At 44.9% G+C, this 27,106-nt stretch overlaps 1 protein-coding gene across 7 annotated transcripts in view; it reads left to right on the top strand.

Annotated features, from left to right (window-relative positions):
- Positions 1-27,106, top strand: part of ehbp1 (EH domain binding protein 1) — a 133,416-nt gene that overhangs the window by 71,875 nt on the left and 34,435 nt on the right. For 3 of the 7 annotated variants that reach the window (XM_076742570.1, XM_076742569.1, XM_076742571.1), the window contains 8 exons: positions 1,637-2,437; positions 4,126-4,167; positions 4,408-4,554; positions 16,506-16,656; positions 19,262-19,528; positions 21,752-21,906; positions 25,674-25,812; positions 26,328-26,428. In XM_076742570.1, the coding sequence (XP_076598685.1) occupies positions 1,637-2,437; positions 4,126-4,167; positions 4,408-4,554; positions 16,506-16,656; positions 19,262-19,528; positions 21,752-21,906; positions 25,674-25,812; positions 26,328-26,428 (1,803 nt within the window). The remainder of the gene's footprint in view (positions 1-1,636; positions 2,438-4,125; positions 4,168-4,407; positions 4,555-16,505; positions 16,657-19,261; positions 19,529-21,751; positions 21,907-25,673; positions 25,813-26,327; positions 26,429-27,106) is intronic. The other 4 variants (XM_076742572.1, XM_076742573.1, XM_076742574.1 and 1 more) reach the window with 2 other exon arrangements.

The following is a 27,106-nucleotide window of genomic DNA, read 5'->3' as shown; positions in this document are numbered from 1 at the left end:
ACTGTTAAAGGCTTCTCTGATCTGTGTCCAGGATCACTTCCTTGTTCACTGTGCAGTGAGGAGTAAGCTGAGATTTTGACACGTTACATTGAGGTAACGTTGATCCCACCGTTGATACCTGGAGTTTAGGGTTTCTATCTTTCAGTCACGTTTGAATATAGAGCGAGGATGCCCTTTACATGTATGTAAATAACATCTCGTCTCATCACCGAATAGACAACTCCTGTCAAGTAATGTTTGTTTCTTTCATTCAGAGAGTGGCCGCCATGGCGAATAGGAGGTTTGCAGTGGAAATGGCTGCATAAATGTGTTACTGGAAAGCAGAAGATTACCAAGTCTCTCTTCAACTCTGTTCTGTTCTCTTTGTTCTCAGAAAACTCCCTTTGTATCAGACACTTGAAGAAGAAAAAAGTAGTCTGCATCCTGCTGACACTTTTTGTTCCATTATGGGAACTTTTAAGGCAATATGTAGTGCATAAATTGTGCCCACTCATATAAAAAGGTAGAAACATAATGTGATGCCCTCAATGAACGCAGCTCACTCAATATCTTTTGTAGAAGCTACAGTTGAAGTGCCCTTGGGCAAAGCACTCAACCCATCCTTCAAATTAAAGTTGCTCACTGGCCATGACTTAAAGACAGTTCACAACGAAGCTCCCCGATGTTTTGGATGAATGCAAAGCAGGTAGTTAATGAAAAATCATACATCCCCCGTAGACCTCTTCTGTGCGGGGAGGAGAAGGAAGGACGGGGCTGAAAAAGAGTAAGCAGGCTCTTCACAACAATCCCCAGGGTGAATAAAGGTTAAAAAACACAGGGATGGGTTTGGAAGTCAGAGAGGGAGACGGAGAGAAAGAGGGAGAGATTGATAGACTGGGGAGATCTACTGAGGCAGTGAAACAAACGAGCGCTGCAACAGGTTGGAATTAGATCAACACTATCAAGCAGGCCAGATACAAGCTGCGATACCTGGGAGAGATGGATGGGGAGGATATGTGTGTGTGCACAGGAATGGAGGTAGTGTCTGTGTGTGTGTGTGTGTGTGTGTGCTGTTAATCTATTTATTTACCTGTCATTGGCTGCGATAATGGTTTTCATCCCCTCTCTCTCTCCCTCTCTGTCTCTCTGTCTCAGTCTATCTGGTGATGGGGGATTGGGTTTCGTGTGTCGCTTGATAATCAAACCTGTATTTTCTCATCAGACTCTAATCAGACCAATTACACGCGTGACGGAGAGCGTGGGCAGGTTGATGTAGGGGAGCGATAAGGACACACACACACTCACACACACACACACTTTGGGATTAAGCGCTCTGTCTTGGGGTATCTGCGTCTCTTATCGGGGACAACCATCCCTGACATGACCTGTCAGCAGTCATGCCAAAGGTGTCTCTCATGCACAAACACACATGAGGACAAACACACATGGATCATGCATACAATGCACCGTGCACCAGTGCAACCTGTGTCTGCAATAGAAAGCAGACTTCTCCTGTCTCATCGTCATTGTCACCCTTCTGTCCCTCTCAGTCCTTGTTGAAATGGGCCATATTCTTTCCTTTATTCAACATTTTCTCTCTGCTGTCATCTGAGTCTGTATTAGAAAGTTTGCTCACTCTTGTGTCTTTTCTTGACAGGCATATGATGGCTTTGCGAGCCTCGGTATCTCCCGTCTCCTGGAACCATCAGACATGGTGCTGCTGGCCATTCCTGACAAGCTAACAGTAATGACCTACCTGTACCAGATCCGAGCCCACTTCTCTGGCGAGGAACTCAACGTGGTGCAGATAGAGGCCAACAGCAGTCGGAGCACCTACAAGGTGGGCGACTTTGAAACGGATACTAACGCCTCCATAGACCAGGACAAGTTCTATGCTGAACTGAACGACGTGCAGCACCGCCAGGCTAACTCTCAGCCTGTTACCTCTGCTGGTGGCGAATCTAACGGCACCAAAGCCGCTGAGGAAGAGGTGATGGAGCCGGGCTGGAAGGCCGAAGTCGGAGCGGCCAGCCTGACAGCAGCAGCGCCTTTACAGTCCTCCCCTCCTGTCCCATCACCACGCACAGCACTCGCCGCCACAGCGACAGACTCGACCCACGTGACACCATCAGGCTCTGAAGACAGGGGGAACCTGCTCAAAGCCAACACTTTAGACCTCAGCGAGTTACCACAGAGAGTGGAGAGAGAGATGGAGAAGGAAAGACAGCAGAAGGAAGAGGTGGGAGAGGAAAGAAAGGAGGGGAGTACAGAACCAGGGTCTCCCACCAGGAGAGGGGCCGCCTCCTCCTCCCCACCCCACCAGAAACTGGGCTTCTCCTACAACAGGGATGCTGACCTCATCAAGAAGAAGAGGGCCAGCCTTCGTCACTCGGAGTCTGAGCCCACCTCAGACACCAGCTCCCCTCCAGCCAACCACACAGACACGCCTCCCAAACAGGTAAACACCCAGACGATTAACAGCATCCAGGTAAACACACACACTGAGCATGGAAATCCTCTTTGTTAGCGTGCTGTAATGTTACCAAGAGGAACTCAGACTCCCGACTGCCTCTTCAAAAGTGCCACAATTTTCATTTCATCACTTTATAAGAGCTGACTTTTTTTTAATATAGTGAATAATTGATGTTTGATTAATCACTGGATTGTAATAGAAAGAGAAGAAAATCAGCACATGCAGCCTCATTAATTGTAGGGGTGCAGAATATTCTCAGTGTTTTGACTTCAGTTAAACGTGTCCTTTAAGGCTCAGTGAGAGATACACACAACTATCTCACAGCTAATAACAAATCCTGTACCTTAAACAACCTCTGGACGAGTTTGTCTGATGCCGACTAATTCACATCTTGCTACTTAAGTCAGGTATTAAGATTCTGACAGCAGGTACCAGCCTGGCCCCTAAATGGATTGTTCAGGTTTCCATCCTTGCGCCCTGCCTTTGATTGAAACTTTCACAGCGACATGAGTCATAAGACAGAGGATGCGCTGAACATTCATTCCCTGCTGGCGCTCGCTAAGCTTCAAATCCCGACCTCATTGATGCCACTGCAGAGATGACCGTACCGAAATTCTCCCGTTCTGCATTAGATGTTGTCGTCGCCTGTCTCATTGCCGAGACCCAGACGCATCCAGGCCGGGCCCTTAACATGTGGCGACTATAGAAGGCACCTAGGAGAACCCCCTGCTTTGACATTTCATTATATTTTTCATTATATTTCTCATCCCTTCAGTTGATGGCAGTTGGTGCCGTGACTGCTCAGGCGTGGCGACGCTTTGCGCAGAGCACACCTCATCTCGTCTCACACGCGCGCTGGCACGCACCTGTATGCGTGTGTGCACACAGTCGCACGCCCAAACACGCGGTGAATACATTGCTGCCTGTGTCGGTTAACCCCAGATTACCGCTTCCTGTTTACAAGTCGAAAGGTCACAGGGCAGGCGGGGGGTAGCAGGGGGGTTATGACAGCTATGACACCCCATTTTGATCTGCTGTTATCTAGTTAGCGGGATGCATCCTCGCCTGCACCCAGGCCAGATCTGACTTGGTGAAAGGACAAACATGTTTCAGTGTTATAAACAGCTCGGTTGTAATGTTCCTCTGTCTAAGCCAAACGTTAAAGCTCTGTTTGCCCTGTTTGCACCCCCTTATAATGCAGCCGGGATTACCTCGCAGATAAAATTCTAAGCTAGGTGTGTTTTGCTTTCTTGTCAAAGCCGTCATGCTCTCCACACCACTGGACCCAGACAGGGGTGAGCCTGGCTGTAGATTGGCCCCATAATGCCAAAGTGCCAGCCCTGCATATCATGGGAAATATATCCTGCTCTTACATATATGTCCACTTATCCTAATGCTTTTCTGCTCCCACCTGCTCACTGTACAAGAAAGAAATGTGACAGCTGTTTGTATGAAAGCTTGCTGCTCTGAGTAAAGATGTCGTTGACTAAATAACGCAGACTCCATTGATTAATTGGTTAAGAATCACATGTTAGGGACAATTGCCCGTCCAAAAAAAAATATTGTTTGTTGCATTGTTTTGACAAAATCCTTTATTTAAATCTTTTAACTCTGAGATATTTTTGGTATTTAGCTAAACACGTGTAGTTAATGTTGCATTTCCTCTTTCAAAGGAGCCGACCCCCGCCCCTGTATCAAGCCCTCCTGCCGAGAAGGTGAGTGCAACTTTCATAAGAGTATATATGTGGGAAAAAAAAATTATTTTCTCATATTTGTTCAGCTATAAACAGATTTTTCCACCATACACAAAAAAGAGTGTGTGAGAGTGTAGAAGCAGTCATTTCTTATATCCAGCGTGTGTGTGCTTACAGGATCTGTTGAGCTGTACGCAGTCTGTGTTATAGTCCTCACCGTTGTTTAATGTCATGGCACTCATTCTCCGTTGTTGCACACAGAGGGTGCTGTCTCGTCAGGAGGAGCTGAAAGAGAGAGCCAGACTCCTCCTGGAGCAGGCCCGCAGAGACGCTGCGATGAAGGCCGGCAACAAGAACGTCCCCACCTCAGCCGTCAGTGCACCAAGCAGGGCCGCAAACGTCTGCGATGTAAGTCAGTGTGCGCGTGTGTGTGTGTGTGTGTGTGTGTGTGTGTGTGTGTGTGTGTGTGTGCGTGTGCGTGTGTGTGTCTGTCAGCATGGACTTCTCTGGGACTCAAACTGAAGGCTTTGCTCACCGTGATGCTGTCAGGGAGGTCAATTCTGAGGTCATTTTTGAGTAAAATCAGCCTGAATCGCAGCGGAGGAGGACTCAGTTCAGGTCAGCCTGCGTCTGGGCCTGTCTGTCTTCTGTGTGTAGTCACTAAAGCTGTCCTCAGTTTGAGTTGTCTCTCTCTGCCTCTTTGCTCTGTGCACTGGAGGGTTGTACAGCATCACCTCAGCGTGCCGGAGCAGCTAATAGAGTGACCACCAGCCTCTTCAACACCCTCGTGTCACTTCCACAGTTCTGTACTCACTGCTCACTACACTTGCAACATGCTGGAAAAGCCTGTCCAAACTGTCTCATCCTCACACTTTATGAAAAGGCTTTGAGAAGGAGAGAAGACTTTTCCTTATTAACTTCCGTTCAGGCTCTCTCACGGGCTGCCGAACGTCACAACCTGAACGTGTCTGTAAGAAAACCTCTCGCTCCCTCTTCTCTCTGTAAGCAGCTCTCCCTCTCGTTCAGTCTCCCTCCTTGGTCATCTTGACTCTGTGCAATTTTTCTGACATCTCGACCAAATTTGCTGCCCCCTCAATTTCCCCCTGAACACTGAGTAAATGTTGTACACAAACGCCTGTCAGCAAAAGTACATTCGTGGTAAAAGGGGGGTGAGAATCGCTGTACCGAAGCAAACTAGACTAGAGAAGACGTGAGTGAAATTGCCAGGTCTGAACCGAGCACGCTCCACTGAACATAATATACTGGGAGGGGGGGCGCACACTGATGGACCAGGAGTTACCCCGGGAAAGCACTGTGGTCAAATCCTCAGTGACGTTTCCAAATGTTTCAGAGAAATGGAGGGGGGGGGGGTTAAGAAAAAATATGGTCTTGTGAGAATTGTGGCGACAACGGATTTGAGGGTAAAATGAAATAAATACCCTTTGGTAATGAAATATCTGAAAGGCAACAGCCGCATGCCCCTGCATTTGCTGCCTGAATCCTTAAAGACATATCTGCCCTTGAATTAGATGTTTTTGAGTGAGAGTGTGTGTTTACGCGTGTGTGTGTGTGTGTGTGTGCGCTTATGTATATAAGTGTGTTGTCAATGCTTGTCTGTCTGTAGGCTTGCGAATGTGTGTGTTCATGTCTGCGCGCGGGCCACAGGAATAACCATTTCAGCATAATCTGAGGAAATAAATGAGGAACTTCCAAGGACGGGTGGTGTTAAAAGACTTCAGAGGAAGAAAGCAAATTAAAAGAGTGTTTTCAAGCCGTTGCAGTGCCGATATATTTCCTCAGCGACAAAAAAGGTCCTCTTCCGCCCTTGTTGTGCGGCAAGATGGCTGACTTGACGTAGATTAGCTCCTGAAAGTAGCCGACCCAACCCTCCACTCTTTCTCTCTCCCTGTCCTCCCGATTTCCTTACTCATTTCCAAGGACAATTGGTTAATAACCCCCTCACACACACGCACGCACAGTCTTACAAACACACACACACTGCACCCATGCATAAGGGAAGGAGGGAAGGGAGGAGGGGCGAGAGGGAGATATTGAATTGTTTACACTTTTTTTAATAGAAAACATTGATCAAAGGAATACGACTGGCCTCGAGGCCAATGTGCTGATAATTGTTAGTGATTCAGATTAGATTACTTGATGTCTTGTTTTGATTAGCGTGTGTGTGTGTGTGTGTGTGTCCATGTTATCAGCTGCGAAGGCCCAAGCTTTTCCCATTTAACTCTCCATCCATCTAAGTAGGTGCTTTGTGGTTTAGCATGCATAAGGTATAATTTAATTCAATTAAAGCAGGCTTCATTCTTCCAGGGAAGTGGCTAATGTGGGGCCAACAGAACGATTTGGGCGGGGGGAGAGGAGGGGTGACATTAGCTGTTTTCGGGGTGTAGCATTTAAAGCACAAATGACATACATATGTGTGTATTAACTAAAATCGCGTCTTATTTAAAGCTGTAGAAGTCAGGATTTTTATGCAACAGTACAGTTCTCTGTAGTGCTGAAATGATCAATCGATAATCAAAATACTTATGAATTGTTGGTCTGATTCTCCAAAAAAGAATAAGAGCATCTTAAACTTAATCTAATCTTAAACTAAACTTTCCAAAACGTTGTATTTCTAGTCTTAATTTTTTGTAACATTGGTGATTTAGGAGCTGAGGCTCTCTCCCCGCTGTTGCAGTGATTGAGGCCGACGTTAGACGTGATGAATCAGAACATTATACTGACTGAAGAAGAAATGTCAGTGTAAACACTGCCTTCAACGTACTCGCAGCTCTATGCAGAACAATGTGTTGGATGTGTGCGTGTGTGTGCGTGTGTGTGCGTGCGTGTGCGTGTGTGCAGCCCTGTTCTCTTGACCTATGCTCTCCCTCCTGCCATCCCTAATTGTAGCCCACAGTGACTGGTTCTTTCATCTAAGGTCACAGGTTCAGCTTTCTCTCTTTCCCCCCCTCCTCGTCTTCTCACTCACTTCCTCTCTCTCACTCCGTCCCTCTTTTTTTTTTTTCAACCACATTTTCTTTTTTCTCTTACTGTCTTTTCCTCTACCTGTCCTCGGTATTTCTCTGCTTCTCTGCCACGTCTCCTCTTCCTCTTCTCTCCATCTTGTCTTGCTGTCTGTCCTGCTCTTTGATAGACAAGCAGTACTATAGTACTATAGTTCTGAGCCCTCCTCCTCCTCATAGGTGGCCTTCAAAACATATCAGTAGTCAAAGTGCAGATGTCTTGTAATGCTGTAATGTCACCACCCCCCCACCCTCACAGCAGCCAAATGGGTAATTAATGAGCTTTCCTAAAAATATCTGGGACGAGGACTTTATTCTCTCATTTTATCCTTATTGCAGACATCCCATTTTTTGTTTGTCTTCCTCTCGCTCTTTTAGTCTTTCCCACTGTTCTTTTAATGGAGAAGTGTGTGTGCTTGTGTGTGTGTCTGTGTCTATTCGCTTCAGGTCTCCTCATCCATTAGCAGATGAGAACAGTAATTTCACACCGGCCTGGCCAGGCTAATTATCAGGATCCACACTAGGTTTGGGAGAAGTCTATGTGCTACGTGTGTTTGTGCGCATGTGGTCGCACAAGCACACATGCCGCCGTGTGTGTGTGTGTGTGTGTGTGTGTGCGTGTCTTTGCAAAACTGTACAGCAAAAATATGTGCAAGTATACAGCACCTGTGCATTTTTGCATTCTTTTGAGCGTGTGTGTGTGTGTGTGTGTGTAAGAGTGTGTGTGTGTGTGTGTGTGTGTGTGTGTGTGTGTGTGTGTGTGTGTGTGCTTGTGGTATGCGTTCCAGAGTGCACGCAAATGCCTTGGTGTTTTCCAGGTAAGAGAGTTCCCCTGCTCACTGACTCGTTGTGATTCCTATAATTGGGTCCCGTTTGATTTTTGCCGACCGGCACCCCGACCGCCTCCTCCTCCCCCCGCTCCTCCACCGCTCCCCCTCCTCTTCTCAGGAGTGGAGGGGACTCCTGGGTCTGTGCTGTTGTGACCTGTGGGTGTTGTCATCTACTCCCATCTGCTGTCTGCCCTCTGATCCTGACTTGACTACCTCCATGTCCTCATTTTCTCCTCAAAGCTCCCTCTTTTTCTTTCTTTCCTTCGTTCGTGTCACCGGTAGCCAAAACAAAGCCCTCTGGCTGAACCTCGGCATTCCTAAAGGTTCCAAAGTGAGAAGCACATTGTGTCTGAGTTCTTCTGACTGTACCATATTTTTGTCCATGTGATTAAAAAAAGATAAACCTACTTGTCAACGACACATTATAATAATAAGGTACCTGTTAGCTGGCTGTTGGCCCTAATTGCTGAACGCTGGACACGAGGAAATGGGTACTTTGTGAACTTTTGAAAGGTGGTATGTCTGACACATTTAGGAAGTCAGCTTGCCACAGGACAAGACCCAGGAGTTTATGTCAGTGCTGAGTGTTTGGCATACTTGCTAACAGCATGTTCTCCTCATTATAATCATAATTTCGTAATTCAGAAGCTCACATGATGAGCTCAAATTGCAGCTGAGAAGGGATTTTGCCAAACAAATAGCAGAACACTGCTCGTACACTTGCTCTCATATCCATTGACTTAGAATAAATGCATCTAATCCAACATAATCCTGTAATCATTTGATAATGTTACAGCTCCAGCATACAAATACTCCAGTTGCAGAATTTATGGGTTTAAAAGAAGAGAAGCTTGTAGTCGCAGTTTTCTTCTCCCGGGTTTGACCGTTAAAAAGGCCACCGGTGAGGGGGCTGTCTTTGCAGCAAATACAGAAAAAATGTCTGTTTTGGAAATGCAGATATGGCCTCGTGCACTCTCCTTTTTTGTCCACACTTTGTCCTTTACTCCCCTCCTCCTCCTCCTCCTGTCCTCTCTCCTTTTCAACTTTCTCCCAGCAGTAATAGTTTTTCTCCAGGTCTCATTTTAATGTGGCTGCCGTCCCTTTCTTCTCCCAGCTCTCCCTTTTCTCTCCTCTCTTCGTCCTCTTCCTTCGACCCCCCCCCCCCCCCCCTTTTCTCTTGCTCTCTCTTCTTTTTGAAGATTCTGCCCCTAATGAAACTAAATAGTTTGGTGGGCAGTTTCTTTGGACCGTGTGTGTGTGCTTGTGCTGGAGTGTGAGGGTATGTGTCGTGCCTGAATTGGCTGGAGTGGAGATCAAAGGCAGTCTCTAAATTGAGTGTGTGTGTGTGCGTGTGTGTGTGTGCGTGTGTGTTTTAACGAGCAAGAGAAAGACAGCTCTCTCAATTGCATCACAAGAGCTGATCAAGCCATCAGAGAGGAAAGCTGTAACACACACACACTTACATACCTCCTCTGTGCACATGTACCTCTCTCTCTCTCCTCCTTTTGTCAAGTTATCACATGCCTCATGTTCACGTTTGACCAAGTGTAAGTGCCAAATGTTTTCCACGTCCTGGCCTCTCTCTCTCTGTCTTAAAGTCACTTTGTGTGCGGGGTGAAGTCCTCAGACCAGAGAATGTTTGATGTTCATCGCATATGAAATTACAGTAATCTCACACCTTTAACAAGTGCCTCAAGAATCTCTTTTAGCTTGAATGGAAAGTTAATCCATGTGATGTGCCTTTGTCAGATAGAGTTTAGCATTGATTTGCTATTTAGATTTGTTCACAGATGTGTGTGTGTGTGCTCACTTACTTTTGTGCATACATTTGGCAGCCATGTTTTATAGTCACGCGCCGCGGTGAATTCATTAAATAGAACCGGTGTCACTGGTCTTAGCTTTCACTCACGAGGCTGCCACGTCTAATTTATTCAGGAAACCATCATTTTTGACAAGAAGAGAGAAAAAATGCACACACTAAACAGTATTACACACAAAGTAACATAATAAATAAAATATGTGCTTTTATACTTGAGTAAGTTTGTCAAATGGTAATTTGTACTTTTGCTTGAGTGAAGATTTTCAGTACTCTTCGGTACTCACTGCACCTGTGATCACCAGGACTTGCACACAGTCTGGATGGATGCTCTTCTAAGGGAGCAGGAACTTTAATCTATGAACTGAAACTGGTACAAGGTTCCTCCCTGAAACAAATGCATGAACAAAATGAATAAATACCCAAATATCTGGAAATCTTACATATGAATCATTCTGCTCTGCTCTGAGTTTATCACACTGCATCTAAGAACAATGCCGCCGTCTCCTTTTTTGCCCCTTTTTGCTGGTGAAGGATCTTGTGTTCGGGGTTACCTGTTTGTCACCTTCACAAAGTTTAGCTCATGTTCTCCGTCTCTTTCTTTCTTTCTCCCGCTCTTCTTTTCTCTGCCCCTCTCTCTGTCGCGCTCTCACCAGTAATTATCCTGTCTGTTTAAAGGGCAGAACCTTCCCATCTCGCTCGTCTGTCACAGTGACGAGGCCCTCTCACTTTCCCGTGTGTGTTGAACAGTCTCCACGCTCCGCTCTACCTGTTCTACCTGTCCTACTGTACGAGTGCCCTGGTTGCACACACACACACACACACACACACACACACACACACACACACACACACACACACACACACGCAGCGCTGAGGACACACTTCTAATTCAAATGTGACACCACAGTTAAACAGGACCTCAGAGGTCAAACACACATTTATTTGCTAAAAAATGTCAGCTTGATATTGCACCCGCACACACACACACACACACACACACACACACACACACACACACACACACACACACACACCTTGTGTGAATTTGTGACACATTCAGCTCGTCAATATTTGTTTTACTCTTACAAATACAAACAATATTCTCTGTAAAATACACACTATTTGAAGTGTTTGTCTGTGGCTTTCACGTGTGCACTCATGTGCTGCCACACCACTGTCAAAATAATATTATTTATATTTATTGTTTATTTTTAAAGGGACAAGTACATGGCATTGAGCAGCAGCAGGCTAGTAAACATGAAAACACATATACAGCATTACAAAACACAAACAAGAATACAAGAAAACAACTTAATGAAAGGCACCTAATCATTTATGACTATATGACTTTTGTAAAAACTGTTTAATCTTGACTGTAGAATAATCACAGTCATTTCACAAACATATACACACACACACACACAATCATCATAATGTATAAACTAAAGCTTGTGTTTACATGTACAAACCACACCAACATGACACCTCTGCCAGACACACACACAGGTTCACATCTCACACTTCCACACTGACATCTCACAGATTTATATTTCTGTACATATAACACACACACACACACACACACACACACACACATACACAGGCCCCTATCATGGGCACGCACCCGTCGAATCATAATTAGGCCGTGTCCTGCTTCTTTGATAGCCATGTACAGTGGCTCTTCTTTAATTCTTTATCAAATGCATTGATCGCTGTGGGCCTCGCATGCTCATTGATCCGCGCACTCTGTCTGGAGCCAGCCGATAAGCTTCCTCTCTCTCTCTCTCTCTCTCTCTCTCTCTCTCTCTCTCTCTCTCTCTCTGGGGGGTTTTCAAATTTGGCAATATTTTTAGACATGCTTATATTGTTGTTGAATTAATTGCAATACCTTGTGGTAAAATCACAGTGTACACACACACACACGCACACACACACTCTTTCCAAACGTGACCTGGTGACACATCATGAGATCTTACACACTGTCATGTATATTTACAGTGAAGTCGGTGAAGATTATCAGAAGGCAGACATTGATTTTATGGTTTTAGAAAGGTGTCGCTCTTGTACTCTTTAATCGGGAATATTAAGAGCACACAGAGCACAGTTTAAAAACTACAGATATACATGAAGCAGGTGGAGTCGGTGTTCTCTGTGTGTTTGTTGCAGCGCTCAGGACGGCTTTGAATGAAGTAACAGCAGTTTAACCGCCGACTGAGTTCTACCTGCATCTGCATCATGTCTGGATCGTCATTCTGGCATTTGAAACAATGTTTTCGAGTGTGTGATTGCGCAGCTATGTGACTGGTTTTGTGTGTGCACGTGTTGTGTACCTCTTTAGGGTGTGTGTGTGTGTGTGTGTGTGTGTGTGTGTGTGTGTGTGTGTGTGTGTGTGTGTGTGTGTGTGTGTGTGCCTGGACAAGATAGAGACCTAAAGCACCTCTTGACTGTGAATTAGCCTGTCATGACAAATGTCTGGAACTGCATGACTGGCTGCCAGACTGGCTGGCTATCTGGGAGGTTGGCAAACCCTTTTAGATAGTGATTGTGTGTGCATCTGTGTGCATGTGTGTGTGTGTGTTTGTGTGGCATCACTCTGTGCCCACGCCAGGCCTCTGTACATGACCAGTGGTGCGTGTCCTCCCTCCCTCTTTCTCCTTGCCCAGAAAAGAGCAACCAAGGCGACAACCTGCTCCCCCTGCTCAAAAAGAGCTTCCAGAGCGGAGAGGGGTCCTCACCCCAACGCCAAGCCCACAGAGGAGCCCTCTGTCTCAGCCTTGCACTCAACCGTTTAGCCTCTCTTCCCCTGGAGGTTCCCAGCAGTCAATGGAAGACACAGTACACGATTGTTCTCGCTGTCTCCATTTAAAAAAGAAAAGTCTCTTCTCCTCCCGAGTCTCCATTCTTGAAGCAGTGCTCCACACTGACCACCAGCTGACACGCTTTCTCTCCTCCTTTTTTCTGCTTCTTTTTCATCCTGGCTTTGATCATGTAAAGATGTGGCTGGTTGGGTTTGTGAGTTCTGCTTTTCCCCCCCCAAAGTTGTGTCCCCATGGCTTTTACATCCACTGGTTGTTAGTGTCCAGTGTTGCCAAATAAAATGGCTGTATGTGTTTGTTTTCCCTGTTACGCATGATATCGATCACTGCTGTCCAAGTTAAAGACATCCAGTTTTAGCATAATGTCCACTAGATGGCATTTCATCACCACATGGTCTCCCAGTAGATCAAAAAAAGTTGTGGCATATTATGTTTCTGCTGAACAATGTGTTTCAGTTGGGATGTCAGTATTAACATGTGGACAGACATCAATTCTCAATAGATCCAAAAGAACTGGAATTCTAAAGTACCCAAAATGATGTATGGAAATAATGTGATACACTTTCAAAGGACACAATTCTGAAATCACACAAATATACGACACACAGAAACATTTGATCACGCCACACTTTGTCCTTTGCGCAACAAAAAGCCTCTCCTCCTCTCTCTTTCCAAACACATACTCATTTTTTCTAATCAGCGGCTCTGTAGCTGACCAAGCTAGGCGCTAGTGAGATGCATTTTTCTTTAGCGTTAATCCTAGCCTCTGGATAGGCAAAGTCAATTTCCCATTTCCTGTCCCCAAAATGGCTGACAACAATAATGCAGTGGGATGTTTTGGAGTGTGTTGAGGCCTGAGCTGTATGTCTGTGTATATGTATATATATGTATGTATATATACACACACAGGGGCACACTTAAATTGGTAGTTATGTCCATATCTGTAAAGGCCAGATTGGGTATCAAAACCAGCCTGTAGCCGGAGGGCCATCAGTGACTTCACTGGTTATCATATTACATTTAGAAAAGCAGGGAGACGCCTGCATAGAAAACACAGTGAGGAAGAGGGCAGTGAGGATGGAAAGAAAGAAACGGTAGAAGCAAACCACACAAGTATAAAAAAGGTCAAGACAGAATTCATTTTTATGTCACGACGATGAAACAGTCCATCGATACTGTTACAGACGTTTGAGTCAGTGATTAGTGCTCCACCGTGGTCAGCCTGTAACCTGGATAGAAATACAAAATAAGAGACTCCAGAAACCTGTTTTTATTCTTCATATTAACACATTTTGAGGTTGTCTTGCAGTTGACCTCAGAACTCACTGCCCCCCCTCATGAAATCCTCCATCTGTCATCAGAGATCATTCCAACCTGCTTCGTCACGTTTTGCGATGAACTGCTTCCTGTTTGCTGGTTCATTTCTCTCTCTTCCCTCCTGAGGAAACCCCACTCTCATCCTCATGTTTATGTCATTTGTTATCAACTTAGATTTCACAAAATCAGTTTTTAACCCCTTAATTTATTTTATGAGTCAGTCTTACAACCCTGATTCCAAAACAGTTTGGACACTGTGTAAAATGTAAATAAAAACAAAATGCAGTCATTCCCAAGGAAACATGTAGTAACATCCTTTATCCAATCATGTATTCACAATCACAATCATGTGTTCACTTGTGAACGGCTGAGCCTTCCCAGGATGCCCCTTTCATACCCAATCATGATGCTATCACCTGTTACCAATGAGCCTGTTTACCTGTGGAATGTTCCAAACAGGTGTTTTTGGAGCGTTCCACATCTTTCCCAGTCTTTAGCTGCTCCTGTCCCAACGTGTTTGCTGCATCAGATTCAGAATAAGCAGATATTTACAAAAATCAGTGAAGCTGATGAGCTCTATAGTGGTTGAATAGTGGTCATTACACATATTCTTACAGATCTTACTGACTCTGCAGTTCCTTGTTTCCTGCATGGCGGAAGTCACATGACCCTGTGGACGTCACTGAATGTCCTTCAGCAAAATTAATCAAAGCCAAATTTATCTTATCCCAGTAATTCTGTCAACCACCTAAAATTGAGCCTTGGGGCTCTCTGTCGATGTCAAGCATGCCGCAGGTTAGCTGGTTGTGTGACACTTGACCTTACCTTTGAATGTCAGTCGTGTTTATGAACTCCTGTTTTCAGCAATTGACAAAAATGCCAAACCCCTAAAGTTTCCAGGTTTAAGGATACAGACTCCTTAGTTTCCTGCTTTGTTTCCTGGAACTGTGCTGGTTGAGAGCTGGAAAAGGGTTGTTACGTCTGACACTCAATACTTTTCTACAAGCTATTATCAACACCCATCCTCATTCTTTATCTCTCTCTCTCTCTCTCTCTCTCTCTCTCTCTCGCTCTCTCTCTCTCTCTCTCTCTCGCTCTCTCTCTCTTTCTCTTTATCAGCCTCTCTCTAAGGTGTGTTCCCTTCTCCCTGTGGGCATCCCCTAGGGCTGTCTCTCTCTCTCTCTCTCTCACACACACACACACACACACACACACACACACACACACACACAGAGTGCATTAGGGTTGCTGTCATTTACAATACAGCCCCATTGTCCCAACCCAACAATGGCTACAAACAAACAATTGACATGGAAATGGAGAGATGTAGCTCATTAGCGGGCGCTGCTTGTTTTGTTAATGGATAAATGGGCGGCTTCAATAGGCCAGCCCTAAAACCCCTGCCTCAATATGGAGAAGCCTGATTAACAGGAAACCACAGGGAGGGAGAGCAGTGACAGAGAAATGCAGCTTCACCCTCCCTTGGGTCATATGTGGTTGTATATGCTTAGGAGGGGGTGCAAGGTGGAGTTTTAGAGTGTGTAGTTGTTGTGTGTGTTGGTGCTTAGTTTGAGTCGTGTAAGATGTGTTTATGGGTGTGTGTGCAAGGTGGAGTCTTAAGAAGATCAGGACCCGTCAACATCAATACTTTCTGAATCAGTATTCCCTCTCATAACTTTGCCGCATCTGCTTTTCACAGCAGTTTCTTTCTTTTTTTCTGTCTCTTATTTTCTGGAAATCACACAGCGGCAGTCTTCAGACTGAATTACCTCGTCCTGGATGTCTGTGTGTTTCTGCCTGCTTACCGTATGTTCTTGCAGCCCGTGCATTGAGTGTGCGCCTGTGTGTGCTTGGCTGGGTCGTCATCAGTTAAGTGTTTGTCAGTTGACATCATCAAGGTTTTCCCATTTGCTCTGTGAGTGGGTGTGTGTGTGTGGTGGCCTGTACTATCAGTAGGATCAGATTGGATCGGCCTGAAAATGGCATTTCTGCCATTACTCTGATGGTGACGGCTCAATACTGTATGTCTAGTGCCAAGATGATGAGAGTGTGTGTGTGTGTGTCTGTCTATACACTCCTAACTCCATAATGCACTGAGATGTGTACATCCATTTTGATAACAGACCTACTTATTATGTGTTTTGGCATCGTTGTCCTGAGCTGATTCTAATGATCTGTTAGATTTTAATGGATCAGTATCAGTTCAAATAAAGCCAACTAAAACCTGATCCCGTCTTTACTGAACTTAACTGTTAGCATTTCACTTCATATGCAAGCAAAAATTAGAGTGTGTGAATGAGAAGAACACATCTCTGACTCGTCTGCCAAATATTGTTTATGAGGTATAATATGTATTATATAATAACACCACCGTGCAGCTGTGAGTGTTTCTGAAGTTGCAGCAGCTCTAACAGAGTGACACATCTTCTCCGTAGTGCCTCAGTTTAAGGAGTCGCATTTAAACTTTCTAGTTATGAATTATGACTGTTGTTCTCTGGATGTCACAACATTTACCTGCACAGGCGTCGCTGAAATCCTTTCATGTTTTTGTGTGCAGGAGCGAGACGCAGAGCGGCGGCGGCAGCTGAGAGAGCGAGCCAGGCAGCTGATAGCCGAGGCTCGATCCGGAGTCAAGATGTCTGACATGAGCCTGCTGGACGCGTCCAGCACTGAGAGAGGCAAGGGCGGCAAGACGGGCCCTGCTGGAGGTCAGCACGCACCTAAACACACACACACACACACACACACACACACACACACACACACGCACACACAGTCAGCCGACGCGAACAAAAACGCATAAAGCATTTTTCTGAACTTTCAGAGTTTGATTATAAGGTCTTATATGAACAGTCACACTTGCTAAATTTCGCTAATACCCATTAACTACAATACAAGAAGTCACACGAGCATGCTTCTGACATACACTCACTTTCTTCATCCACACATGCCATGACTCACACGTTTCCATTATGCTCTCTAAAGGGGGTTCTGCCTAATCCTCAGAGAAAAACAAAATGCCATTTGACGACGGCGGCGGGTCTAAAAAGCACCACCCTCATATTCAGAACAGCAATTTACCCCGTGCTCCTCCCTCGCCTCGTTCGCCCAGTAATTGTTAATCAACACAACACATTGTGCGGCCAAATTATGCTCAAAATACCGAAGACTTCTAATAATGGCTTGCAGGGGTAGCAAACGCTGCCATGCACATTTCCCACTGCTTTCCATTTCCTTGAAATTGGGGTTATTATGATAATGACCATTATTAGGCCTGTCTGGTCATTTGTTTCAGATTCCTCCACATTACACCTCTCTTTAAGTTGTGCTGTGCAGGTAGATCGGGTGCACTGCATGCAAATGATAGGTGAGCGTGCAGACAGGTGAGGATGAAGAGTGCGAGAAGTTGAGAAAGCAACATGATTACTGTAGTTGTGATCAAGGAGAAGGAGCGAAGACGCAGGTACGGATGAAGGAAGGAATGAGTTTAGAATGAATGACTGTTGAACATTGAGATATGACAGCTTGTTGGTCGAGGGAGGGTCTCTGGATTAATCCATTATCAATAAACTCTCTGGATTAATCATTTGGTCTGTAGAATGTCTGGAAAAAGTAAAAAAGGCCCCCCAAAAAATGTGACCCAAATACTCACATTATTCTGACATGAAACAGAGAAAAGCATACTCACAAGTCAGATCCGTAATCAGTAAAGTTTCTGCCTGAAAAATGACTCAAATGATTTATCAATTATCAAAATAGTTGCCCTTTATTTTTCGGTTAATCAGCTAATTGATTAATAAAGTAATCATTGCAGCTCTGGTGACAGATTATATTTAGACTGACAGGAAGAAGGTCAGACGAAACAGTAGCCTGAGAGAGGTGGTGGGCTCCTTTTAAGGAGAGAAAAGGGAGAAAAGGGATGAAGGAGACAAATCGAAAACTAATAAACCCTAAAGAAGAAGAAGTGAGATCAGCAACTTGTTCGGTAAAACGACAGGACAAAGACAGCGAGGCAGAGGGAGGGTAGCACTTGATTTATTTGCTCTTTCAGCTTTTCTGAATTGGACTAATTGTTGATCTCATTAAAAATGGAGTTGGAGGAAAGAACGGAATAAGAGAGGAGGAGGAGGAGGAGGTGAGGAGAGGAGAGAAATGCTGTTGGCTGTGATACACAAGGCCTGCCGAGCAGAACGGCTAATCCTAGCCCCCACACTCTCTTTCTCTCTCTGCCTTTCTCCCTCTCTCCCCTCAACACCATTCACGGTCCTTTAATGCAGCTCGGGCTGCCCCCTCCAAGTGTCTGCCCGCAAAGAAACTTTCCAAACTCCATCACCATGGCCTCCCATTAATTAGGCCCCAGCCAGCCACGCAGGAACGGCGCTTGCAAGCACGCTCCGCATCGTAGCTAGCAAATTACAAAAAAAAAAAAAAAAAAAACAGGAAATGATTTTGATTCTCCCTCCTTCTCTCTTTGTTCTCGGCCTCTCTACCCACCAAGTAGTAAATAGCAGAGGAGGCAGCCTGCGATGTCAGACGCTGTTTACTGATTGTTTTGTTTTAATCCATGGTGGGTTATCCATGCAGCTAGAGCTGCTCAGGTCTCCATTTGAGTTCCTTCTAACAGGTTTTTTTCTTTTGTTCCTAATGTGGAGACACTGTTGTTTCTATTGAGCCCCTTAGGAGATTTAATGGAATATGTGCTTTCATGTTTTTTGTGGTTTTTGTTCGCCCTCCCTCTTTTATCTGGATCAAGAGCGGCAGGCAGCAGATCTGTGAATGAGGGGAATTAAACTGAGGTCTCACTTTCACTTTGTGTGTCAGACATTTGTGAGCAGATGAAGCCAAACAGATGGACGGACACCAATCAGTCAAAGTTCCACCTTATTACTGTCTGCTGCCTGTTCATTAGTTGCGCACACTTAAATGCAACAATCCTCCACAGGTTGTTAGTAACCTCGTTCTAATGAGTGTACTGAATGTTAGAGTGATGATCTCTTTGCACACAGAAAGAGTTTCATCATCCCATCAAGTTTACTGGAATGCTTAAAGGACAGAAGGGAGAGAACGTGTGATGGTTGGACATATTTTGAGACGTCTAAGACGAGGTCACTTAACATGTACTCTTATCACAGGCCACTGTTAACACAAACTAACCAAGGTTTTCTTTTCCTCCCTCTGTCTTCATGTTTTATTCCTTTGACACCTTCCTTCCACTTCATCCAATCGGCCCTTACGTCCTCACTTCCTGTCCTTCCTCTCTCTTCTGACTTTCCTTCCCTCCGTCTCTCCCCCTGTCCCACTCCACACCCACAGATGAGTTGGATGGAGTGAGAGGTCATCATGAGGATGATGCCGTTGATGGTGAAAGGGGTGAGGATGAGGAAGAGGGGAGGGCTGAGGAAGAGCAGCAAGATTTTGGTGGTGGTGATGATGATGATGATGATGATGATGCTGTTGCTGCCACATCTGCGTCTGCGCTGGCTACTAACCCACTGCCACTGGAGGCCCCTCTTCTGGCCACCTCCAGCACCCAGGGGCCCCTGGAGCTTACTAACCCCGGCTCTGAGCTAACTTCTCTGGGTAAAATCACGGGCTGAGGCTGTGCTGTGCTGCATGTCTTTTCTAACAAACTCATTCACCTGCCTGCACCCTCTTTCATGTATTTCCTGCGTATTCAGTGGTCAGTTTTTAATCTCTGTGTCCTACATTCTGCAATCACTTCTAATTCTCTGATTCTCTCACTCATTTAGTCAATTATCTCTTTTTAATGACATATATGACAAAGTGTCACATGGACAAATTGATAAAGATATTACATCTGAACAGCACTGAAGCGGTAGAGTTTCTGGGAGTTTTTCACCCAGTCAGCGCACATTTTCAGACCAGTGCATTGCAAACATTTACTCCAGACGAGTCGTTTTGTCTAAACTGCCTGCATCAAAGCCTTACTCTCTTCTTCACTTCTTACGCGCTTAAACTCACACTCTGCCTTGATTTGTGATTCTGTCATTACCTTAAGTGCATGCTGTGCGTCTTTCAGTGCATCATCGTGAATTATCCTCTGCTACCCCTCTGACTCCTGCATCCTACTGGCTCTGTACACATTGCTGCTTCGCTTAGAAGGAGCTAACTTACTGTACAGTCGTGTCGGGTGCTGTTATGTTGTTGTTGGTGTTTTTCCCGCTTTTTCTTTCATTAGAAACTTCTTTAAGTAGTAATTAATAAACTCAGAAAAGTGCTCCCCAGACAAAAATAAAATCATATCTTCAGGAAAGCATTTGCTCAAATCTTCAGAGGTAAACTAATTAATTTGTTTTGTATTTAATTTATTTTATTTGCTTCGTCAATTTCCTGCCGATGTGAGATAGGTGAGAGTACAGTGAGAAGAAACAAACATGAAAACAGACAAATGCTTCGTCCGCCTTTGAAGCGCCGTATCTCTGCTCTATTTTGTTTTTATGTGGTCCTCTTTTTTTGTTCTTTGTTGGTGGTATGTTTATGTAGTCCTGAAAGAAATTTGGATGGTGGTGATGGTTTACTGTCGCTGATGCACTGTAAGTGTTTTCCCCCTGAATGCCCAGCCCAGGTCATTCACCCAGCCTCCTCCACTCTGTATGTCCTTGTGTGTGTGTTTGTGTCAAAGTTAAAGAGAGTGTCTCTATGTCTGGCATCTGTATGCATGCATCATGGGATATGTGTGTGTGTGTGTGTGTGTGTGTGTGTGTGTGTGTGTGTGTGTGTGTGTGTGTGTGTGTGTGTGTGTGTCTCTCACAGAGGGAGGTGACACATGAAACGGTTGCCCTCCCGTCCTTTCATCTTGTTCAGTGCAGTGGTCTGTCCTGGCAGGGGAGCTGTGGTTACCAGTCCCTGGAAAATAAAGCTGTACACAGCGACTGGAAGGCAGAGAGAGAGGCCGAGGGAGCAGGGAGGGAAGGAAACGAGGGATGGATGGGAGGAGGTTAGGTTTGGCGGATGGACTGAAGGGGAGGATCGCATGATAGTTTTGGAGGAAATTAATGTGAAAGGTGCTTTTTAATAAAAAGAAAAACATCAGAACAGACGATTATTTCAGCGTGAGTGTGAAAATAATTTGATTCCTCAAAGTTTTTAACCCAAAAACTCAAAAAATGCGGTCTAACAGGAAAAAATGGAATAGATTCAATCTCACGAAGGTTATAATGTTCTTCTTTGTTTTTTCTGAAGTGTCAGTTCAGCGTTGTCCTCGTTCTAGAGGCCGTACGTCATGGTGCTGATGAATTGTGTGTCATTATACTCCTGTAATCAAAGATTTTACTAGCGTGGACTTGCTAAATATTATAAGCTCTTGAGAAAGAGTGTGAGAGAACAAATACTTGAAGAACGAACCGTTTTCTCTTTCCCTCCATCTTGCCCTGTGGTTACCATGGTGATAGTCCCGGCGATGTACACTGTGTACCTCAGGAGCTCTCTGCAGTACAAACAGGACTTAAGGCTGCCGAGTCTGTCCAGATCTCTATCTGTCTCACAATATATTTATATATACACACAGTATACTGTGTATCTCTCTCCACTCATGTGTTAGAGTGTATATGTTCCTTATCAATGGCTTTGCCCAAGTGTGTGTGTACATGAATGTAAACCAAGTTGTCTCTGTCAATGTGTGTGTATGGTATGTATTTGTGTGTTTTCTATGCCACCCTCTGTGCTTTTGTTCACGTCTCAGGTTTGCTCAGTAATTTTGTTCTGTTTTGTTAATGTTTCCTTGTATTTTTGGAGTATACATACACACTGTTTGTACTCACGGTCCCCTCTCTCTCCCTCCAGGTACAAACAGTAAGCATGTGGATCTGAAGCTGAAGAAGCTCGTGGACGCCAGCCCAAGAAGAGTCACCTCCCCTTCATCCCCATCCTCCACCTCCTCCTCATCCTCGCCCACTGCCTCCTCCACATCCCCACTCAGCCCTGCAGAAGGGTTGGAGGTACGAATACACTCACCTCAAAACTCCCTCTGGGTACTGTATCTTTATTTTCTCTCCCTCTATCCCCCCCCCACACCATCAAAGGGTCATCCAATCAATCAGGTCCGATTGACCCTGGTTGTCAGCCGGCTGACCCTGTGTACACATCAGTCAGTTGGACCACTTCATGTTAGACCATAGTTTATCCCTTTCGTGTCCGTATAGTGTGTCTAAACCCATGAGACACACACACTGGCATCATAATGCCCTATATAACATGTAGTAGTCCCCCTCTATTGACTATGACCTTTTCAGTGTGTGTGTGTTTGTGTGTGTGTCTATTGGTGGGGAGGGGGGTTGATGCTGCTCCATGTGTTCACTATATCTTCTGATGTGAATATTGAGTCAACAACAAGTAGTCGACCATTCTTAACATCTGTTTAATTGATTTTGAATGTCAAGAGGAATAAGGTGTGTGTGTGTGTGTGTGTGTGTGTGTGTGTGTGTGTGTGTGTGTCTCTGTGTGTGTCTGTGTGTGTCTGTGTGTCTGTGTCTGTGTCTGTCTGTGTGTGTGTGCGTGCGTGAGTGCATGCGTGCGTACAAGTGAAACCCTCCGTGCTTATGGTGACACAGGGTGTCTTTGATCATCGATTCACATAAACACCCTCTTGTGTTCAAAGCCTGACAGGCTGAGTGCTTTATGGCTAAAGGAGTGCGTTATGTGTGCACCACTTGACCCTCACAGAAGCAGAATCACCCTTTGGTTGACACCTAACCCTGACCAGAAAACTTGGCCCAAAAGTGCATTCAGCCCCTCATTCTGCCTGATGTTTGATTTCTGATTGAACCGCAAACTTCTGCTGAGTCAGCATCAACACCTGCAGCTCCATCACCATCAGACTTTGAATGTGTGTGAATGTCGAGTGTCATCTGCTTCACTAATTATCACCATCTTGTTGTGAATATGTAGAGTTTGCACAGGAGCTAAAAATCACGATTAGCCATTGCATTTTAGGATTTTAGGATTGGAGGTGCAACAGGTATGATTTTTATGTCGTGTCATGAAACGGTCCCAGTGTGTGATCAGGTTGCTGAACAACCCGAACGACTCAAAGATGTTTTGATCAGGCAAAAAAAAATCAGTTTCCAGCCCAGCTGAGACTTGAAGGTAACACTTTATATTACACATACTTATATTACACATTACACATATTCACCATTAAATCAAAAGCCTTATTAACCATATTCTCCAACTACTGGGCCCCTAACTGAGAGATTTCCTTCATGCTTATTGAGAAAAAAAATGCTCCCACCTTGTTTTTTTTTTTACAGTTAATTTGTTTATCGTCCGATTAATCAGCGATTGGCTCCTCCTGCTCCAAACTGTCATAATGATATTGGCCTTTAAAAATCCCCAAATTTGTACTCAGCTCAAATCTTAATGTGCATTAATGTGTGTTTATGTGCAGTTGTATGAGTTCACTTTTCTGTCCTTTAAAAAAAAAAAAAAAACAAGGATAAACTGTCTTGTCCCAAGAGGACTGGGCATCCCAAAAGTCCTTCAGGCGGGTGGAACGACCTGCAGGAACATCACACACTCTCGCTCTCTCTCTCTCCCTCTCATTAGCGATTGTGTATATGCGCAGCCTTGGTAGCGCACGATAAGGGCATGCGACGCTCAGCAGACTGCAACGTTAGTCACGCAGCCCCCTGCATGCGCATTCACAGACTCACACACACCAAAAGCACTGACTCACCGCTGCCACGGTGCGATGATAGCAGCGATAGGAGATAAAGAGGGGGAGCGAAAGAAAGGGAGTCAAAGGGGAGGGAGGGAGGGGACACCCTAATATCTGCTTGTCCCAGAGTGTGAGAGGGAGACAGAGGGGGAGCCAAGTGGGCAGGTGTCCTCTGTGTGTGAGATGGAGGAAGAAAGACTTTTTAAGGTGTTGTCTTTGGTTATTATCATGTTGCTATGTGGTGTTCATTCAGGTCTGGTTGTAAAGTGACTCACAAGAGTTAAACAATAAGTAATAATTGGGTAGACAGCCTCAGTGTCCTAATCAGTGTCCCCAGAGATTTACTCTTTTGCTAAATCAACAGTTCCCTGTAGATACTGCAGGGGCTTGCAGTTTTTAACAGTCAACACACAAAAAAAAAAAAAAAAGAAACCAGCTCCAGAAAATATGACAAGGACAACAACATTAAACCAGTAAATCCTTTGACATCCAATTATCAGTGATTGTTACACTTTTCCTGTAAACAAACAGATGCTTGTAAAATCAGTCACTTGATGGACTCCGGTCCATACCAACACTTCTTTGTGATTGTCTCTCTTCATTGGAGGATGGAGAGGTTATATTTAGAAAGGAAGTAAAAAGCATCAGTAGAGTAAAAGAAGGCCTTTGTCTTTTCCTGCAATCAGTAAATTAAATGCTCTCTCTGCTCTCCTGCACTGCCTTGGTGCCGCCCTGAAAGTTTGCATGCACCCGAACAAACAGTAGCGATCACACATGCAGCCTCCGGCCTTGTCTTTTCAAATCTTTAATTGGGCATTTTGTACCGAGCACTTCATAAATAAATTTGCCTCGATTTGGCTTGACATGAGGTTTGAAGAGGCTGGAAGTCGCTGACAGACTATCAGACAAAGCGAAGTGAGGACAAACTAATTGCTGACATTGTTTTTGAAAGTCAATAATCTGAAGCTAAACTAACAACTCCCCATCTACAGCTTGTTCCACGGCCGCATCGTCTCTATTAGCTTTCCTCGCTCTGCACGCCCTGCTTGACTATCTCCCTCCGTCTCAAGCAGTGGAACATGTTTGCCCTAATTGTCGACTTTATTACACGTTTCGCCGTCTTATTAACGTTGCCACAACGTCAATCTTAGCCCGAGTCAGTTTCTTTTCCACTCGGCTTGGCATATTTGGAGGCCTGGTAATAAAGCATTTCTGCATGCCGTTTTTGATAGTGGGAGAAGCGAGCGTGTAGCTTTTTAACACATGTTCACTTTGAAAACAATAGCGTTTTTTTGCATTTTGCATAATCTGAATATATTTTCTGGCTCAGGGTTTTGTTGAAAGTCAAGTTAATTGCCTCCTTTTTGTCTCTCTCATGAGTGAGGATGTGTGTGTGTGTGTGAGTGTGAGAGTGTGTGTGTGAGTGTGAGAGAGAAGTGTTCACACAAACCACACTATAGCTAACATACCAACCAGATTTATCTCATGGCCTGTCGGTAGGTGCGTTCACGTGCGTGTGTTTACACGTGCACTGATGCTGTGTGTGTGTTTGATCGCAGTAATCACAGAGCAGCTGTGAAATACTGAAACAGCTGCCTAATAAAAGCCCGAGAGCAGATCTAAGTGGCTGGTACAGGATGACAGAATAGAAGATGAGACTAATTGCTGACATTGTTTTTTAAAGTCAGTAATTTGAAGTTTAATCACTTGTGTGTGGAGGCTTCCTGGTAGTTTGCAGCCATTGTTTAGAGTTCTGTCTGTGCACCTCTTGAAGTTCTTTGTGTTCATCAGTTTGTCTCATGTGTTGAGAAGAAAACCATCAGCTTTAGACAGACAAGTGAAATGTCATGGCTGTGCATGTACTCTGCTGCAGTTACATTGTGCTGAGGTTGGTTTTGGCTCTGAAGATTTACCTTTTCTGTTCCGAGGTGTGAATGCACCACCAGAAATACTGGAGCCTCAACTTCTTGCTCAATGCAATTATTAAAAGTATTAAAGTAACCTGTTGTATTCCTGTGACTGAATGCACATTTTCTCTGTGTTTGACAGAATAACGCTGAGGAGCTGCGAGCAGAGCGGCTGCGCAGAGCGACAGAGAGGCTGCGTAGTCCGGTGGTCTTCAACAAGGATTCTGCAGTCAGGAAAACACAGCTGAAGTCTTTCAGCCAGTATGTGGAGAGCAGACCAGGTGGGGGACAGTTCAACACACACACACACACACACACACACACACACACACACACACACACAATGCACACAGTTTTTACCCAGGGAGGTATGTTTGCACACAGCAACACTGGATGCATACATCCGATTCACACCTGAGAGCAGGTAAATGGCAGAAGGTGCACAGATACTTTGAGTGGCAGCGACTCAGTTATAAAGTGTCATAATGATTGACCTGTTGACTGTCTGCTGTTTGAAACCAGCATTGTGAGGAAGGTCTTCCTTCACTGTCCTCCTTTCCTTTAAAAAAATAAATAAATACAGACCATTTCCTGTTCTTAAAACATTCAGTAACGGCTTAATAAGTCACCAAAAAGAAATCTTACATCCATAAAGTAGGAGGAGTTTTATGTGGAAAAGGTGCAGTAACTGAAAGAGCTGGAGGCTGTCATCACTTGTTTGACAGACAGATATCAGGCTTTCTCAGAAATAGTCATACATCCTTTGTTTCCCTTTCACACTCCTTCATCCCACCAGAGGTGAAGAGACAGAAGTCTGTTCCTGAGGATCTGAGGAGGGCCGAGGAAGACAGAGGTTCACCAACGGAGCTCGACATCCGCAGACCATTTGAAGAGGAGGTCTGTTATTTTCTTTCCCCTGAATCATACTTGTGTTTGCAAAGGGTTTTTAAGAGCATACCCTGAAAATGAGTTACTGCGATTGGCCCAAGTATCAACTCTCGACTCGGTTTTTTGCTCCGTCATGGTCAGCTTTATGAAGCCATGGCAGGGGGAGAAAGGGGAGTTAGGGATTGAGAGTGAGGTCAGAGGTTGTATCTCTTCATCACTCCTACTTGGTCTTCTTTATATTTCCTGTTAGTCAGCTTTCTTTCTGCCTTGTCTTAGATAAATCTATCACTGAGCTCCTCTCTCGGCTCCCTCTGTGCTTAAATTTCCCTCCTCCTCTTCACCTTGTCCACCTCTCGTCCTCTCACACACAATCTCACCCTCTCCCTCACTCTGCTGTCCTCTCCTCTCCACACAGACATCCAAGTATTGATCTAACAGACTGTCGTTTTAATTATAACAATGGTAGATATCAGCTGCCCTGCCATTTAGAGAGAGGTGTGTGTGTGTGTGTGTGTCTGCGAAGAAATCGTGTGCCTACATGTCCTTCAAGTGTATACACACACACACACACTCACTCACTCACTCACACTCTCTTCTCAGCTTGTGTTTGAACTTGTGTGTACGAAGTGTGTGTCTGCAAGAATGCTATTATTTCAGTGAGTGTGTGCGCCAATGGAGACCAAGGGG

Source organism: Chaetodon auriga, chromosome 11 (assembly GCF_051107435.1).
Source record: "Chaetodon auriga isolate fChaAug3 chromosome 11, fChaAug3.hap1, whole genome shotgun sequence".
Taxonomy (NCBI): Eukaryota; Metazoa; Chordata; class Actinopteri; order Chaetodontiformes; family Chaetodontidae; genus Chaetodon; species Chaetodon auriga.
Note: the sequence above shows the minus strand (reverse complement) of the source record. Positions and strands in the feature narration are given on the sequence as shown.